Source organism: Acanthochromis polyacanthus, chromosome 3 (genome assembly GCF_021347895.1).
Source record: "Acanthochromis polyacanthus isolate Apoly-LR-REF ecotype Palm Island chromosome 3, KAUST_Apoly_ChrSc, whole genome shotgun sequence".
In the NCBI taxonomy this organism is placed as follows: Eukaryota; Metazoa; Chordata; class Actinopteri; family Pomacentridae; genus Acanthochromis; species Acanthochromis polyacanthus.
Genome location: NC_067115.1, coordinates 15,921,447 through 15,938,501, shown reverse-complemented (window position 1 = coordinate 15,938,501; position 17,055 = coordinate 15,921,447). Strand labels below are relative to the sequence as shown.

Genomic DNA, 17,055 nt, shown 5'->3' with positions numbered 1-17,055 from the left:
CTGTTGGCTGTGAAAGAAAGGGTGAAACAGGTGAAGTGCCTTCACTTGATACATGCATGAAAGTTATCTCGCTCTTCTTTGTATTTCACGCTCTTCCCTCCACTTGACCTACAGCGCATGTATGTCCTGTCTTTGCAATCCAATTTGTCCTCTTCCTTCATCCTTCCTTTCCTCCCTCCCTCCTTCCTTTTAAGTAATAAGATTGAGCCTGAGTTTTAGGGGCCAACGCTGCACACAAATACGCACAGACGGCAGCGACCTCTGACCCTCAATTACAGCACCACCACACCTCCACCGATCTGTAATCTCCCTCAGCAGACCACAGAGCGCAGGGCGAACAAATTACAGAGAGAGGGAGCGAGAGGTGTCACTAACACAACAAACTTCACAGGATTTAAAGGAAGAAAGAAAACAAATCAAAAAAAGGAGTACAATGGCTTGAAAGGGAGGAGAAGGTCTGGATATATTTCCTTTCTTGTGGGAGTGGAGGAGTTTCAATGTGAGGTAAATTACTTGTGTATATTCAGCTGCCACAGCACGTACAAAGATTGACAGCCTATTAAATTAGCCACTAACAAAGCACAGCAGTGTTGCTGGTGTATATCAGATGCGATCGATCAGCTTTAAAAAGTGAAGCAGATGATTGTGAAATAACTTTTCCAAATGGATTTAAGTTCTGACCTTTCTAAGTCTTACAGTAAATCCTCTTTTTTTTCTTTTTTTACCCCCCTTTATCTTGCTGGTATAAGGTCCAAATGCTGCTCAATTTCAAACATATTTCTTCAACATCAGCCCTGGAAGTTGCGGTCCCAGGATTGTAGTCTCAAATAGATCTGGCACAGCTCAGAGCCAAAGAGCCAAATCTAATTTGTGAGGTTATCGCTGTCAATTCACAGCCTGCAGTGACGGCTGCGACAGAAATACAGGCTGGCCGAGACAGATAAAGCACATTTCTCAGCGTTTAGGCCTGAACTTTATTTCTGTACCTGAAATTTATTTCTTATGTGGTTGTTTTGTTCTGAGCCATAAGTCTGCTCTTGGAAAACACCATCCGACAAAAGCTTTATTCATCCTGGTCAGGTGGTTCTGGCTGGGCTGTTGTGCTGTAATTAGATCATGATTACTTCTGTCTACAGAACCTGTTGCAGACTGCAGACTGGATGTCCTTTAGTCAGTCGCTGAAGAGGATCACTTCAAGGAAACTTCCACCTCTTACATTTATGAGCCATCTCTTTGTATGAGTATTTTTCCGGTTCCTACAGATACTGTGACTCAGTCAGTTAGTCAAATTACAGGACAACAGAGCGTCTTGAGTGCGTGTATTCAGCACAAACAAAAAGAGCTAAAATTTGCTCCTTTTAACTAAATGACTCACTCAATTTCAGCTTTTTTTTTTTCATTTCAAAGCCTCTAGATCACTTTGTTCCTTTGTAGATCTGTCCAGCTGGCTTCAGATATTGGCATCGTAATAACTGGCTACATCTGAAGCATTTTAGACAATTTGCAAACCTGCATCTGTACTGGAATCAAAGTACCCCATTTACAGAGCATGATTAGTACCAAACTGTGGTATCAGTCACTCTGACAATTTTTGCAACAATATGCAGTAATCATTTTTGTGTCCATGAATTACTTGTTACTATTCTGTCCAAAGATCACGTGCAATAGTAACTCATCTGATGCAATGTTATGGAGGTTTTGGTCTATTGCACTGAAAATCATGTATCTTATGTGAGCAAAAGGAATCTGTTTAAGATAAATATACACGCGTGGACAAAATTGTTGGTACCCCTCAGTTAAAGAAGGAAAAACCCACAATTCTCACTGAAATCACTTGAAACTCACAAAAGTAACAATAAATAAAAATTTATTGAAAATTAAATAATCAAAATCAGCCATCACTTTTGAATTGTTGATTAACATAATTATTTAAAAAAACAAACTAATGAAATAGGGCTGGACAAAAATGATGGTACCCATAACTTAATATTTTGTTGCACAACCTTTTGAGGCAATCACTGCAATTAAACGATTTCTGTATTTGTCAATGAGCGTTCTGCAGCTGTCAACAGGTATTTTGGCCCACTCCTCATGAGCAAACAGCTCCAGTTGTCTCAGGTTTGATGGGTGTCTTCTCCAAATGGCATGTTTCAGCTCCTTCCACATATGTTCAATGGGATTCAGATCTGGGCTCATAGAAGGCCACTTTAGAATAGTCCAACGCTTTTCTCTCAGCCATTCTTGGGTGTTTTTGGCTGTGTGTTTTGGATCGTTGTCCTGTTGGAAGACCCATGACCTGCGACTGAGACCAAGCTTTCTGACACTAGGCAGCACATTTCTCTCCAGAATGCCTTGATAGTCTTCAGATTTCATCGTACCTTGCACACTTTCAAGACACCCTGTGCCAGATGCAGCAAAGCAGCCCCAAAACATTACTGAGCCTCCTCCATGTTTCACCGTAGGGACAGTGTTCTTTTCTTCGTATGCTTGGTTTTTGAGTCTATGAACATAGAGTTGATGTGCCTTACCAAAAAGCTCCAGTTTGGTCTCATCTGTCCAAAGGACATTCTCCCAGAAGCTTTGTGGCTTGTCAACATGCATTTTTGCAAATTCCAGTCTGGCTTTTTTATGACTTTTTTCAGCAGTGGTGTCCTCCTTGGTCGTCTCCCATGAAGTCCACTTTGGCTCAAACAACGACGAATGGTGCGATCTGACACTGATGTACCTTGGCCTTGGAGTTCACCTTTAATTTCTTTGGAGGTTGCTCTGGGCTCTTTGGATACAATTCCAACGATCCGTCTCTTCAATTTGTCATCAATTTTCCTCTTGCGGCCACGTCCAGGGAGGTTGGCTACTGTCCCGTGGGTCTTGAACTTCTGAATAATATGAGCCACTGTTGTCACAGGAACTTCAAGCTGTTTAGAGATGGTCTTATAGCCTTTACCTTTAAGATGTTTGTCTATAATTTTTTTTCGGATGTCCTGGGACAATTCTCTCCTTCGCTTTCTGTTGTCCATGTTCAGTGTGGTACACACCTTTTCACCAAACAGCAGGGTGACTACTTGTCTCCCTTTAAATAGGCAGACTGACTGATTATGAGTTTGGAAACACCTGTGATGTCAATTAAATGACACACCTGAGTTAATCATGTCACTCTGGTCAAATAGTTTTCAATCTTTTATAGAGGTACCATCATTTTTGTCCAGGCCTGTTTCATTAGTTTGTTTTTTTAAATAATTATGTTAATCAACAATTCAAAAGTAATGGCTGTTTTTGATTATTTAATTTTCAATACATTTTTATTTATTGTTACTTTTGTGAGTTTCAAGTGATTTCAGTGAGAATTGTGGGTTTTTCCTTCTTTAACTGAGGGGTACCAACAGTTTTGTCCACGTGTGTAAAACATCAGAGGCTTGAACTTACTGATTTGGTTATCATGTGGTGTCAGGCCTGATCATACTTTTAAAACACCAAGGCAGGCTTTAAGGCTTTTGAAGCATTATTTTTTATTCCTAAGGCCCTCAAAACATGATACATGTTCCCTGTCAACCAAATAATCTTGTGGTGTTAGAGCTGTTATTATTTTAAAGTTTGCTTTGGCCAACAGTCCAGCTTTGTTTCACATGTAAGAACACCTGATCATGATGGAATTTTTCCGTATCCTCAACTAATGCTTGTTTTGTCATCTTTGTTTTGTCTCATTCAAAAAGAAAAAGCACAGAATGTGGTTCAGCTATAATGGGCCTTTTCACACTTCAATAACAACAACATAAAAACATCCTGAAGTGGTCTCCCTCTTATTGTTTTCTAGTGCATATGCAGAAATCAGCTGCATGCAACAGCTTCACACATTCTTTTAGTGTTGAAAATAAGTCTGGGAAACCATATTTACTGCAAAGTTCAACTCCATCCGCTCCCTGAAAGCCAGAATCAATGCAGGCAATAGACTGCAGAAGGCACAATAAAGGTCACACGTGTTTATATACTGTATTGTACATATATTGTAACACATGCATATAGATCTCCATGTGACTGTCCTTTCTCCACAGAGAGATTCTACTTGTCTCCTTTCCTGTCTCTCATCATGGTGGACCTGTTCTTAGACCGAGTTCTGGTAGAGAACAACTGGGACCAGGATGAACACAACACGGAGCGTGAGATGATCGGGCTCCTCGAGAACCGCATCCTGTTGCTGTTCTTTGCTTCTGCCGAGTGCAGAAAGTGCCAGGAGTTTGTACCTGTTCTAAATGACTTCTTTAAGAGACTGAAAGACCCGGCGTACATCGAATACCCCAAACTCCTGGCGCTCATCTACATCAGGTTCTTCTCTTTCTTTTTATTAAATATTTCTTGCATACATGCGATTGCATAAGCCATGCTGTTTTGTTAGTTGTGAGATTTCCTTCCTCTCTCTTTAGCTTGGATCAGTCAGAGGAGCAACAGGAGAGAGTCCTCAAAGAGATGCACAAAAAGGTTCTGTTTCTGGCCTTTGAGGACCCTTATAGGAGGTAGGCTGAAGAAAGTTTTTTTTAAAATAATGTGTATATGTAACCTGTGTGAGTGCTCTCCAAATGAATCTACATGATCTTTTGTAGGTGTCCATACATCCAGAGTGTGCATATTCACATCTGTCTGTGTGTTTTCCTGTTTTTCAGGGAGCTGCAGGCCATGTTTAAGGTGAAGGACGTACCAACAGTAGTGGTCCTGCGTCCTGACGGCTCTGTCCTCTCTCCAAACGCTGTGCAGGACATCTGTCGCTACGGTTCTGACTGTTTCTGCAACTGGCAGGAGTCGGCCGAGCTCGTCGAGAGGACCTTCATGCTCAATGAAGACTATGACAACCTACCTCCCTTTCGAAGCGCCACCGACCCCGTGAGGAGGCTCAAGTACAAGACAGAGGACGACAAGAGGAAAACGAATTGGTGGAACTTGTGGGGGAAAGGGAAAGATGGAAATAAAGAGGAGGAGGAGGAAGATGGGACATGGGATGCCAAGAAAAAGGAGGGAAATAAAGGAATATGGAGAAGAAGATGAGGAGAAAAAAGTCTCCATACTGTATAGAAAAATATTGTGTATGAAATAATCTTGCTACTATTACTGCTTTCCTGTTCTTACTGCTAGGCACTGGACACTTTAATGGAGTTTGAATGATAAAGATAATAATTTTGCTATTGTTATCATGAATATTTTGACTATTACCATTATTGTTTTTACTGTAAACCATTTCTGCTCATGTAAACCTCCATAAATCAGTGTTTCTGTATTAACTGTGCTTTACATGACTGTATGTAGTGAAAATGAATCTCTTATAATGACCACTGTTCAGCTCTATAGGCATTTTCTGTTGTTTTTGTCCTCTTTTAGCCCATTTTATTTCTTTTTTGCGAGTTAAGCAAGTCCCATAACTCCATTTCCAGCAGCATCAGACAGCTGTCTGCAGATTTAAAAAAAAAGAGTGCAGTGCAGTGAAAAGTACAGCCAAAAACCAACAGGCTGTATCTTACTGCCCAGCATGGTAAAACAAACAAGGTGAAAAAAATCCAATTTGTGCGGCTAATGGCCCAGATATTCACTTTTTCTGAGTAGTTGTTGGAGGCAGAGATGAAAGCCAAAAATAGAGCTAAAATGGGAGTGAATGGAGTTAAATTCATCAAACAACAACTCCCAGTGGAGGATGATGTCTGCAGGATGTGTAAACAGGCAACTATTTTCAATCAGGGTTGGATTTTTCTGTTTTTTAGGAAGTTTTTAGATGCCAATTGGTCCAAAAAAAACAAACCCCACAGACATGTATTATTGTAGCTTAAACTGAATCCAGGTGCTGGCGCCTGCTGGGGTTGTAGTTGAAGTTAATATCTTTGTCAAGCACTGTGCAAGAGTTGTTTTTTTTTTTTTTGCATTATTTTGCTATTCTTTGTTAACTGTGAAGTGTCTCCACAGATTTTAATTTTGTTACTAAATAGCAGAGATGGGAACTTGGACTTGTGACTCAGACTCAGACTCGAGTTCCGATTTTATGACTTTTTGACTCGATTTGATGAAATCAAAAAAAACTTGGACTTGCTTGGACTCTCAGCTCAGTGACTCTAGACTTGGACTCGACTCAAACCCTTTGACGAGTCATGTCGAGTCATAATGGTACTTTTTTTTTTAATTAAAATTGTGATGTATCAATCATTTTTATCGCTTCATTGCATCGGATGACAGTGATGCCCGCTGTCAGTCACGGGGAGGTTTATTGCTGTTACACACGTGCAACACACCCCCGTCCACAGTTGGAAGAACTGAATGCGGCCCCAGCATGAGTCAACCCAGAATTATTTCCTTTGGTTACAAAAATTACAAAGTGACTAACAAAAAACGGATTGCTGAATGCAGGTTTTGCGATTCAAAGATCACGGACGGTCATGAAACTACTTTCAACTTCAACCGGCACTTGAAGAAACACAAGGATAAGTACGTACTGCCTGTTGTTGTTGTTTAGCATTTTACTAGCAAGAGAGCTAATCCCGTGGACGCTCTGCATCTAGTCAGTCCTGTCTTAAAAAATCCAAAATCATTGTCTAATGTTCGCATACTGTCGACAGTATGCGACTAAGTACAAGTATGGCTACCTGTACTTAGCCAATATTTTTGTCATGTGATCGTAAGACTAGCTAGTCGCCGTTTAGCCGCTGCTATCAAAACTATACGATTGTTTAAAAAAAATGGGACACGGCCTGGTCATTTACTTCTATTTGTACACTGACAATAAAACTGAACCGTAACACTTACGATTTTTTTTTCATGTAGTTCGGGTTAGCACAGTCAACTTTTTTTTTTAAATTAAAGTGAATCATGAAAATAACAATATCCACAGATCTTTAAAAGTGTGTAGAACAAATGAGTTGCTGTCCGCAAAATATATTTCTGTAATATATGCAATAGTTCTTCAATTTTTCAAATTCCCGTTTTCAGACCCCTTCTACCTCAAAGCAGCTGCCTTGGATCCGGCTTTTGCTTTGTATTGGGTTGACCACCATGTGTTGGCCAGTCCTGGCATAAGGGGAGAGGTGGCCAAAGAAGTGAAAGGTAAATTTTGAGTTTAACTGGACATACAAACAACTAATTTGGCTATTTTCACTGCAATGCTTTTGATATTTTGCTCTTCACACTGTTTGCATCACTGTTAATGTATTTCTTCTTAAATAATAGACCATCACAAAATACCCTTGAGTTTAACCCATTGTATTACCAACGCTAACAATAAGGGCTCTATTTTGTTTTAACATGTTTTGCCAGAACTGGTCCTGCGAGATGCGGTGCAGGCTGACCAACCTGTGTCTCATGAGGAGGAAGATGGAGACCTTGAAGAAGAAGGTCTGTTTGCTGCATACCGTAAGAGACAGAGGAAGGATGCTAACACCACTCCAGCATTACAGCTAAGTCACTATCTCGACCTGTGTGAAGGACAGAGTGTGCTCTCATTCTTTGCAATGCACATGAAGGCTCGTCCTTCACTATTTCGAGTTGCCATCAGGGTCTCAGCAGTTCCTGCTACCAGTGCTCCGGTTGAGCGAGTTTTCAGCCATGGTGGTATCATAATGCGGCCTCATTGTGCACAAATGACTGACAGACTTTTGGCCAATTTGATCTTTAGCAAATGCAATGCCAGTCTGTAGGTGAATGAAACATTGATGTGTGTGCCACCACCGCAAACATTCACACAGCTATCATGGCCCTCTCTCACACAAATACATGCATGCACACACAGGCAATATAATAGCTAGGCTGGCTGTGGCATTCTCATATTAGTTCTTCTTTTTCTCTTTCACACACATAACTAAAAATGCAACAAGTCAACTGCACATGACATTTTAATGTCAGTTCTCTTACACACACACACAGACACAGGGGACTTATTTAAGAGCTCCGTGTACCAGATTAGAACCTAGTCATTGATTTTAAAATGACATTACTTTTGGCTTCAAGTTGATCATATTCTTTCTGCTGTGTATTGTTTAAAGATGTAAGACAACCACTTTAGGAGAACTTCACTTATATATGTACTTATATACTAAAATGTGGCTTTTGTTCTATCAATTAAACACCCCTGAACATGTGGAGAGGTGTGAGTAATTGAAAGAAGAAAAGTCATTTTTAAGGTTAAGTACTGATGTTTAAAAGGCACACTGGACTGTATTTCAAAACTCAAATCTTGTGTTCAACAGTACAGGGGCATGTTGCTCATTCTGATTTATGTTGCAAAGTGCAAACTACCTCCTATGTTCTGAACAAATTATTAGCGCTTTTTTGTTTATCCTTAAAGGACGTTTTTGGTATTGGCTTCCTGCTGTGCATACATTTTACTGTTAAAGTTTACTGTTAAACGATCACTTCACCTTAAAAATGAATTTCGTTCTATCAGTTACTCTCCCTACAATCAGTTGAACACAAGAAGAATTTTTGTTTTTGTCATATTCCTTTAAGACGATTCAGGAAATTCAGAATGAATGGAAGTGACGGGGACTGATTTTGCTCAGTGGGGGGAGCAGATCTCATTCCCTTCCATCAAGTCCATTCATTCGGGATTTCTTGAATCACTGAAAACTAAAATTATCCTTGTATTCAACTCACCGTGGGGAGAGTAACTGATAGAACAAGCCACTTTCAAGGTAAAGTGGTCTTTTAAAGTTTAAGTTTTACATTTGAAAACCAAACATTACATTACAGATTTTTCAGGTAATCCTGTATAATTAAGCTCAAAGACTGTTATAGCCAACAGAGAGAGTTGTGTGTTGGGCTTTATTTTTGTGCAGTATTTTTGTTAAAATTCAGTGGCATCTTTGGAAGGGGAAAAAACCTTGAAGGAAATAGACATCTGAAATGTTATCCGTATACCATTTTTATTATTTATTAAAGTTCAAGTTAATGGGTTTCTATTATTTGTTGCACAAAATGACACAACAGCACAGGGACTCTGGATCCTCAGGGTATTAATTCTTCATTTTATTTTATGTAATTCAAGGTGTGAAAGTGTCTTCAGATGTCTGAAATTGTAGGAGGGGTGCATTCCATTTCGTTCACTTGGTTGTGTTTGATAGACAGATATTGTGAAAATACCCAATCTACAAGCTCACATCTCACAAAGAGTGTATTGATATCTCAGCCAAAAATTTCCTTAACGGCACCTCCCCAGATATTTCTTTTTAATGACTTGTTTAGGACTCGAGGGACAAAGTTTAGGACTTGGTCTTGACTCAGGACTCGACTCGGGACTTGAGTGCAAAGACTTGAGACTCGACTTTGCTAGTTAGACATAAGTTGTACTGATCTCCACAAAAACTCAATAAATTCTGTGCTCTTTTGAACCCAAAGTCCCCACTGTGGCATCATGATCATATTGTGCAGTTCCCAGCGGAGCGAATCAAACTATCACTATCCAGATATTCTCTGAGGTTCTGCCTTTCCATTAGTTACTGAATAATAAAGGTCTCTCTGTGGCTCACTTCATTAGGGCCTTTTTTTATTCCTTTAAGCACGTCTCTCATTCTGTAATTTCCACTGTCTTTATTCAGACAGACATAATTGTTCAGTCACTGCTTTCACATACAGACAATTAGAGTGAGTACTTCATGTTCCTTGTCCCTCTGTCACCTTGTCTTTCAATCCCTCCCTCCCAGACAAAGGAGGGGAGGTGGAGTGCAGAGACACAAAAGAAAGAGGGAGTGAGCAGCTACTGCCACCAAGGTGAAGGAGACAATGAGTTAATGTAATACAAAGTGGCAGACCGGGAAGTGTTTCAAGTGTGATCGAGGGAAGAGTTGAGAAAAGACAATTTTGAAGGCTATTCTTTGTTTGGATGTGCTGCCTCGAGGGAAGATAATATTTGTTCGAGGTAAGCAACTGTGAGGATTATCCGATTTAATTACCAAGAAAGATTATATACTGCAATAGATGTGTGTGACTATCACTGAGGAGAAACATAAGGAAACGCGCAGGGCAAAATCACCAAATCATAAAGATAAGTCCTTTTCGCATATATTCTGTTATGGTTGTTAATCTGTACTCTCTGCTTGTTTGGCATTGATTTGCATACAGTATGAAAACCCTTGCAGCCATTTGTTTCCCTTCATTGTTGCACAAAGAAGCAGTTTTTTTTCTTCTAACTCCCAGCACGGATCACTGTGACTCTTCACCATGGTGGACCTGTTCGTGGATCAGGTCCTGGTGAAGAACAACAAGGACCGAGATGAGCTGGACACGGAACGAGAGATCGTCATGCGGCTGCAGAACCGAATCCTGATGCTGTTCTTCGCCTCTGCTGAATGTGAGACCTGCCAGCAGTTTGCTCCCACGCTCTCTGACTTCTTCAAGCAGCTGACGGATGAGTTCTACGTGGATCGCTCTGCTCAGCTGGTCCTCCTGTACATTAGGTAGAACACACATTAAGGGCGTTGTTGTCACTTACACCAGAATAGATTTACAGCAAGACATTATCCCATGCCTCAATCTGAAATTAAATCTTTCTGTGCACAGGGTGTTTGTACACATGTGCACCCGCATAAAGTACACTGCATGCGTATTGTATGTATCAGTCCAACTGGAAATGCTAGAAGCACAAAGACTTGGACTCTGTCTGTCCATTAATCTCCCAACAGTGTGATCCTCTTTTTGCCTTCATCCTTCAGCTTGGACCAGTCAGAGGAGCAGCAGGAAAGCTTCCTCAAAGAGCTCCCTAAGAAGTGCCTATTCCTGGCCTATGAGGACCCCTACAGGAGGTGTGTGAGATTAGTTGTGTGTCCAAGCTGCTGGTGATTGATTGTAATGTAAATACGCCTAACTGTACAAATCTATTAGCAGTAACACCAGTGTGTGCGCGCCCACAGGGAGCTGGAGGCCATGTTTAACGTTGAGGAGCTGCCCACGGTGGTGGTGCTGCGTCCCGACTGCTCAGTCCTCGTCCCCAACGCCGTGGAGGAGATACTCTGCCTGGGAACAGACTGCTACCGCAACTGGCAGGAGGCAGCGGAGCTCATTGACCGGAACTTCATGATCAATGAGGACTTTGAGGAGAAATCCAGGCGCAGCTTGACTGACCCAGTGAGGAGGTTGAAGTACAAGGTGGAGGATGAGAAGAAGAAAAAGCAGAAGAAGCAGCGCAGAGGGTGGGGTGGAGGTGGAGATGAAGGCGTTAAGGCGGATGGAAGAGGGGATGACAAGGAAGGAGGAGGGTCGCCATGGTGATTGAGGAGAGGAAATCAGTGAATTTGCTCAAAAGTTGTTGTGATTAGTAATTAAAAAGCATCACAGGCCAAACAAAACTGCTTTCACAATGCAAAAATGCAGTTGTTCTCATCCTGATGTTAATGTTCCTGACTTTGCTGTTTAGAATCAGAAGTGAAGGCACAGCTCCAGTGTAGGCCTGGGTTTGCCAGCAACAATACAAGATAATGGCCAACATCTAAAGGAACACTGACCGCTGCTAACCAGCACTGACCTCAGCTCTATGGTGTCTTTGAATGCTGCCAAGTACAGTCAACATAATGTTTGGTCTGAGCCAAGTCGTGCCATTACGGCTTGTTTTTATCACACCCAGGAGATTGTTCTGACCATTCTTCCATTTTCAACAGCACAGCCTCTGAAATGCACTTTTTAACATGATAATTTGCGCCGTCCAATCACAGCACACCATGCATGATCTGAAATCAATGAATTATTCAGCACCATTAAAATAATTTTGTTAGTGACTGTTTTGCTTTGAGTGTTTGTGAAGTCTAGCTGCACTTTATAGGCTGCACAAGTAGCAATCAGAGCCATTCAAAGGGGAGTCAAGTGAAATGATGGAGAAACTGGCTTTACTAAATAATCAGTGATTTCCTTTTGACTGCAGCTTGTCTTCTTTCACGACGAAAGCCATGTTTAGCGTTGGAAACACTCCCTCACACTGCACTGATGATGCTTTTATGCGATCAGTCATGATCTTCATTTGCAGCAGTTCCTCACAGCAGAGGGGAAGATGGGAGGTTTTTCTTCTATTTTCTATCCTCTAAGTGACCTGTGCTTTAACTACATGCTGCCAGTGCTTCTGAAATGCAAATGCAAGGAGCTGCACAGTAATCCCAGTAATGACAGCAGCAGGACTGGGGTTAAAAATGCTTCATGATGAAACCAGAGTATCATCAGGTGTCATCAAGGTTTGATTGGTATGGATTGATGTACTTCAGAACAGGCAGCGGCTTAGTGATTTATTTCAAAGCTTATAGACAGATTGACAAATAGGTCATGTTTGCTATCAGAGCTGCAGGAAACAAAGCTCATTTTCATGGAAATATTGCACATGCCTGTGGATGCTGTGCACTGGGCAGCAGAGCAAACACAATAGCTCCCTTTTTCCTCCGTGATTTGGTCGTGGAACTGGAAACCGGAGCTGGTCAGACGTGCAAAAAGGAAAAAGACAGATTCCTAAATAAACATGAGCCACTGCATATTCCATATTCCTTCGCTTTTGCCTACACAGCAGCTTATTGTTGCTCACTCAGACAAACCTTGACAATATAGTCGAAGCCCTCCATCCCTCCCTCTCGCTCTCTCTCTCTCTCTCTCTCTGTGTGTGCACACGTACACACGCGCACGCATAAACACTCACACGTGCGCACACAAGAAGCACAGACGCGTTGCGCGTTCTCGAGTGCAGAACGCGCAACAAGCGGACCAGCGGATGGAGAGAGAAGAAGAAGAGAGAAGGACGGATGCAAGGCGAGGCCAGGAGCGGGAAACCTTATCTCTCCTGGTCGTCCAGCGGTTTTCCTCTTTTGTTGTTTTTTTTAATTAATCATTTTATAGCACGATCCTTGCCTTCTTTTTTTTTTAACAAAAAAATTTAAAAAAATCCGGACACATCTCCGTATCCGTCCTGATGTGCCGCTGCGCCTCATCACGATTCTTCAAGGATATGCAAAGCGGCTGTCATCACGTCGACGTTATTTTCCAGTAAGAAATTTTAAAAAAAAAATGCAAGGATGTACCTAATGGACGGAAACCTGCGACCAACAATGACAACTGGGCTTGGTGATGCGTAAAAAATATCGACGAATGGACGCAGAGCAGCTCACGGTTTGTGCGTTCATTTGCGCCTAATTACTGTTTTCGCGTATTTTCCCTCCCGTCGTCCGTCGGAGCTGTAAAGGGGCCTGTTAGCCCACAGCCCGCATCATCTCTGGGAATGAAACCCGTGGGAATTATGATACCAACGTGACGCACAGTCACAGAGCACAGCGGGGAAAGACACCGAGCCTCGACAGGACTGAGGGGAGGGTGTGAGGTCCAGCAGAGCAGAGCCTCTGCGCGCCGATCACAGGAGGGAGGACGCCCAGTTGTTGTTGGACACAATCGCGCTAATGACTGCTGTATAGTCTCTCCCTCCTCCGCCAGCAGGTACCATCTCCACCTATTGAATATTAGCTTTTTTTTCATGCATCGGGCACAGCGGAGCGGGAGAAAAGGAGGAGAGTACAGTGGGTGAGGGCGCGGAGAGACGGGATGCGGGAGACGCAGTGAGAGAAGGAGGAGGAGGACGAGGGAAACCGGAGGATTGACGGTAAGATATGGATGTAGGCTATGAGGATGCACCCCGCCCCTCCTCTCCTCTCCTCTCCTCTCCTCTCCCCTCCCTCCTTCCTTCACCCTCCCTCCTTCCATCTTTCTGTTCACAAGCGCACATACATGATCAATGCCCGATCCAGCACAGCAAACGTTCCCTGATCCTTCTTTTCTCTGCCGCTGCTGCGTTCAGGCTCCTGGCACTGGCTGCCATTAAAGCTGGGTCAGTAGTATAGGAGTGCTGTGAAATATTCATAGGCACGTGATTAGACTCCTTTGGGCCTCACAGGGGAGAAAAAGTGGCGTAATGACTTAGGATGTCCCAAGCTGGCTCATCACAGTGGGGTCTGTGTTGTGTTCTTTGTCACACCTGAGGTTGCAGCATCTTGTGTGCTGCAGTGATGCACACACACACACAGAGACACACACAAATTAAATGCAAGGTTTGGTTTGCTGATTCACCACAGATGGGAACATGAGGAGAGGAAAGGAGGAGAGGGAGAGGAGGCAGATAGAGTCCATTATCAATATTTCAGAGAGGGAAAGAGAGGACTGGGTCAGTGGAGGAGATCAGGCAGGAGTGATGGTCAAAAAAGAAGAAGAGAAAAATGAATGAGGAGAAAAAGGGTGATGGAGGAAGAGCTAGTGGCTGACAGGAGCCCTGCTCTGCTGTCAGGCTCGATTTCGGAGACATCTGTAACCTTGTGTGTGTGTGTGTGTGTGTGGGAGGACATCATTTGTGTCGTGTTGTTTGCACCGGTGTCCAATTTTTAGTAGCAAGAAGCTGAGCAGTATGTTATGATTTTAATAAGGTGGCTCGCCTAGCTGTGTCAGCGCCCACACTGTGCATGTTAGATGAGGAAGAGAAAACAAAGGTAATGAGGTTTGTGTCCATGTAGGGATCATTTACATGAAGCACTCAGGAGAGAAAAAAAGCAAAGTGATTTGCTTAAAGCGCTCACACACTCATGCATGCGCGCACATACAATTTGGATGGATTTTCTGTCATTTGACTTGTAAAACGCACCACATTTGTCTCGCTGTGTTCCGACCACCTCAAACAGGTTCATATCATGTCTCTTTGAATCAGTCAGACACACTGAGTCAGTCTCCCTGTTTGTGCTGTGAGCATTTTTCATGCAGGCCTGTGCAGAGGAGCAGTGGGCGGATATATATTTGTGTAACATCAGTATTGTGATATGAGACTGGACATCAGCCTGGGTTCGCTTAGGATAGAAATGTAGGTGTTTGGCTAATAATTATTTCATTATCAGTTAATTAAAAGGTTTTAGCCGATGCAATAATGACTGGTTTGTCAGTGGGAAGAGAACAAATCCTGAAAATATTGCCCGTCACAATTTTCTGGAGCTGAAGGCGATGCTTTATTTGTTCGACTAGCAATCTCACAGTTTGACCATATGTGACAAGAAATAGCATATATGACGAAGAAAAGAAGGCAAATCTTCACATGTAACTTGTTTGTCATTTAAATGTGTGTTCATTGTCAGAAGAGCTGCTGATTGGTTTTCTAATAATTGATATAATGTGTTGGTAATTAATGAAATGACAGCTGAGTGGTATGAGAATTTTAGTGCACACCAGAATTTCAGGCTGTTGCACAAATAGTCTTATTTCCATGCCTCTCCGCTGGCATTCAGGTTGTCTGTCCGTCTCATTCTCATGAACACCTGCAGTGAATTATTTCATTTTTAGCACAAATTGGACTCGAGCATGAACTGAGTTCAATTTCTTGGTCAGATTTCAAGGGTCAAGGTCACTGTGACCTCACAAAAAGGGTTTTGGCAACAACACAAGAATTTATGGGCTTATTTTGACAAAATATGACATAAATGTCTAATGAGATAAAATGAGGAAGTGACGACAATTCCTTTATCTCAAAGGTCAAAGGTCAAATTCACTGTTATGCAAAAACATCCAGCTGTTATTGTGTGTTATCACCCAGGCACAGAAGGGAAGACTAGCTTTATTTCACATTTAAGTGGATACTAAATTGCTGACAATAATATTGCCTATCTATCTTTAAATTGTACTAATGATTCCCTGCTCTGCGTGAAGCATCAACGTTTAATAATTTCGGTGCAGCAACATCCATATTTGAAGCTTTGTCTTCTGACATGGCCTCAGCTTTGTGTTGTGTCGGAATCAGCTTCATTGGCCGAGCATCTGAACTGCAACAAATAATTTGGCTTTTTCTAAGCAATCTTAAACACTTCAGTATGCATAAGTTATGACTCATCATTGTCGTGGATGTAAACTGCAACTTGATTGGTTAGCAGAGGTCTACATCCATGAAGAGATCATTCTGTTTCACATTATACTGTTAAAATCTGTCACAACATTTGACTTTGCTCATGATGTCGAGTAGATGTGGGTGATATACTGTTATACTTCAGCAATTTTTTATGCCATATGACATTTTGTCAAACCTCAGGACCACAATCCTGCTTTGTGTCCAGAGGTTTGTCTTGATGAGATGTTCCAAAAACTCACTCCATGGTCATTACTGTTTTTGTGGAAGAGCAGCGAGTCATTCAGAAATAGTTTTTTAAAACAATATCAGAATACTTACATACCTGTGTACATTTGAAGTGATTAGTAGCTGTAATTGTGTCTCCTGCATTTCTGTGTGTGTGTGTGTGGCAGTTACATCTCTGTAATGTGATATAATCAAAAACCGTTTTCACAAACCGTTCATACAATCACAAGACAGACATTTCTCCTTTTTGGTGAAACCGGATAGTTAAATAGCCAACAAATAATGATCATCATTGTCATTATATCTTATTATCATCATTATTTCAATGCAAAAGATGCTGCTAACAATTGTTGATGCACTTAGACTATTTTCTAATTAGAGGTAATAGTCGCTAATTAGACGCATATCTGCTCAGATATCAGAGATACCGCTGCAACAGCAGCGTTACAGAATAAATGACCATGACAAGATCCCATTTTAGCATGACTCTAATTTAAGAGACAAGAGAGTTGTGAGCAAAAATGCACTGCGACATTCATTTGACTGTTATGTATAAAAAAAGAAAAGCTTACCAACCAGAACGATTATTTGATTCTCAAAAAACTTGATAGCTTGCTGTTAATCTATGCAGCTGAACCAAACAACCAGTTATTACAAAAGATGTTTCTAGAAGCTCTGATATATTTGACCTGGGACACAGTGATACAGAAGTGCCTAAAAAAAGCAAATATCAGCCAGATTCTGTCATTCAATGTAACTAAATCTAAAATATTGTCGATGTTCGGTATTTTAATCATCAAATTGCCAACTCTGTGGATCTTTTCACACATACTATGTATCCCATATGACATGAATATGGCACAGGTCTCTTATTAAATTGCTTGTTACGCTGACATTGATGACAGATTGTTTTAAGTATAAAATTAATTCTACTGATTTTGTCCTTCATCACTTTAAAATTACAGCCACACTAAGTA

General features: G+C 41.6%; 3 protein-coding genes across 4 annotated transcripts in view; all 3 read left to right on the top strand.

The window, feature by feature from the left end:
- Window positions 1-343: 343 nt before the first annotated feature.
- LOC110966368 (nucleoredoxin-like protein 1) lies at window positions 344-6,174 on the top strand. Its single transcript, XM_022215701.2, has 4 exons — window positions 344-504; window positions 4,050-4,320; window positions 4,419-4,508; window positions 4,656-6,174. The coding sequence occupies exons 2-4, from the start codon at window positions 4,085-4,087 to the stop codon at window positions 5,032-5,034; spliced, it is 705 nt and encodes a 234-aa protein (XP_022071393.2). The 5' UTR covers window positions 344-504; window positions 4,050-4,084; the 3' UTR covers window positions 5,035-6,174.
- Window positions 6,175-6,241: 67 nt separating this feature from the next.
- On the top strand, window positions 6,242-11,729 carry LOC110966372 (nucleoredoxin-like protein 1). Of its 2 annotated transcripts, XM_022215705.2 has the most exons (6): window positions 6,242-6,456; window positions 6,958-7,071; window positions 7,282-9,877; window positions 10,156-10,415; window positions 10,671-10,760; window positions 10,869-11,729. In XM_022215705.2, the coding sequence occupies exons 4-6, from the start codon at window positions 10,180-10,182 to the stop codon at window positions 11,224-11,226; spliced, it is 684 nt and encodes a 227-aa protein (XP_022071397.2). In that variant the 5' UTR covers window positions 6,242-6,456; window positions 6,958-7,071; window positions 7,282-9,877; window positions 10,156-10,179; the 3' UTR covers window positions 11,227-11,729. The 2 variants fall into 2 exon arrangements, with proteins under 2 accessions (XP_022071397.2, XP_022071396.2); XM_022215704.2 differs by having other exon boundaries at window positions 7,282-10,415.
- A 927-nt stretch (window positions 11,730-12,656) lies between these two features.
- Window positions 12,657-17,055, top strand: part of LOC110966367 (adhesion G protein-coupled receptor L1-like) — a 28,024-nt gene continuing 23,625 nt past the window's right edge. Inside the window, 1 exon segment of the mRNA XM_051945942.1 lies at window positions 12,657-13,579. The gene's annotated coding sequence lies outside the window, so the exon portion shown is untranslated.

What these genes read in the sequence shown, in the direction of transcription:
- LOC110966368 (XM_022215701.2), top strand. Translation starts at nt 4,085, where the DNA reads ATGGTGGACCTGTTCTTAGACCGAGTTCTGGTAGAGAACAACTGGGAC. An exon ending in CTGGCGCTCATCTACATCAG is followed by an intron (nt 4,321 to 4,418) that starts GTTCTTCTCTTT and finishes CTCTCTCTTTAG; the next exon opens with CTTGGATCAGTCAGAGGAGC. An exon ending in TTTGAGGACCCTTATAGGAG is followed by an intron (nt 4,509 to 4,655) that starts GTAGGCTGAAGA and finishes CCTGTTTTTCAG; the next exon opens with GGAGCTGCAGGCCATGTTTA.
- LOC110966372 (XM_022215705.2), top strand. Translation starts at nt 10,180, where the DNA reads ATGGTGGACCTGTTCGTGGATCAGGTCCTGGTGAAGAACAACAAGGAC. An exon ending in CTGGTCCTCCTGTACATTAG is followed by an intron (nt 10,416 to 10,670) that starts GTAGAACACACA and finishes TTCATCCTTCAG; the next exon opens with CTTGGACCAGTCAGAGGAGC. An exon ending in TATGAGGACCCCTACAGGAG is followed by an intron (nt 10,761 to 10,868) that starts GTGTGTGAGATT and finishes GCGCGCCCACAG; the next exon opens with GGAGCTGGAGGCCATGTTTA.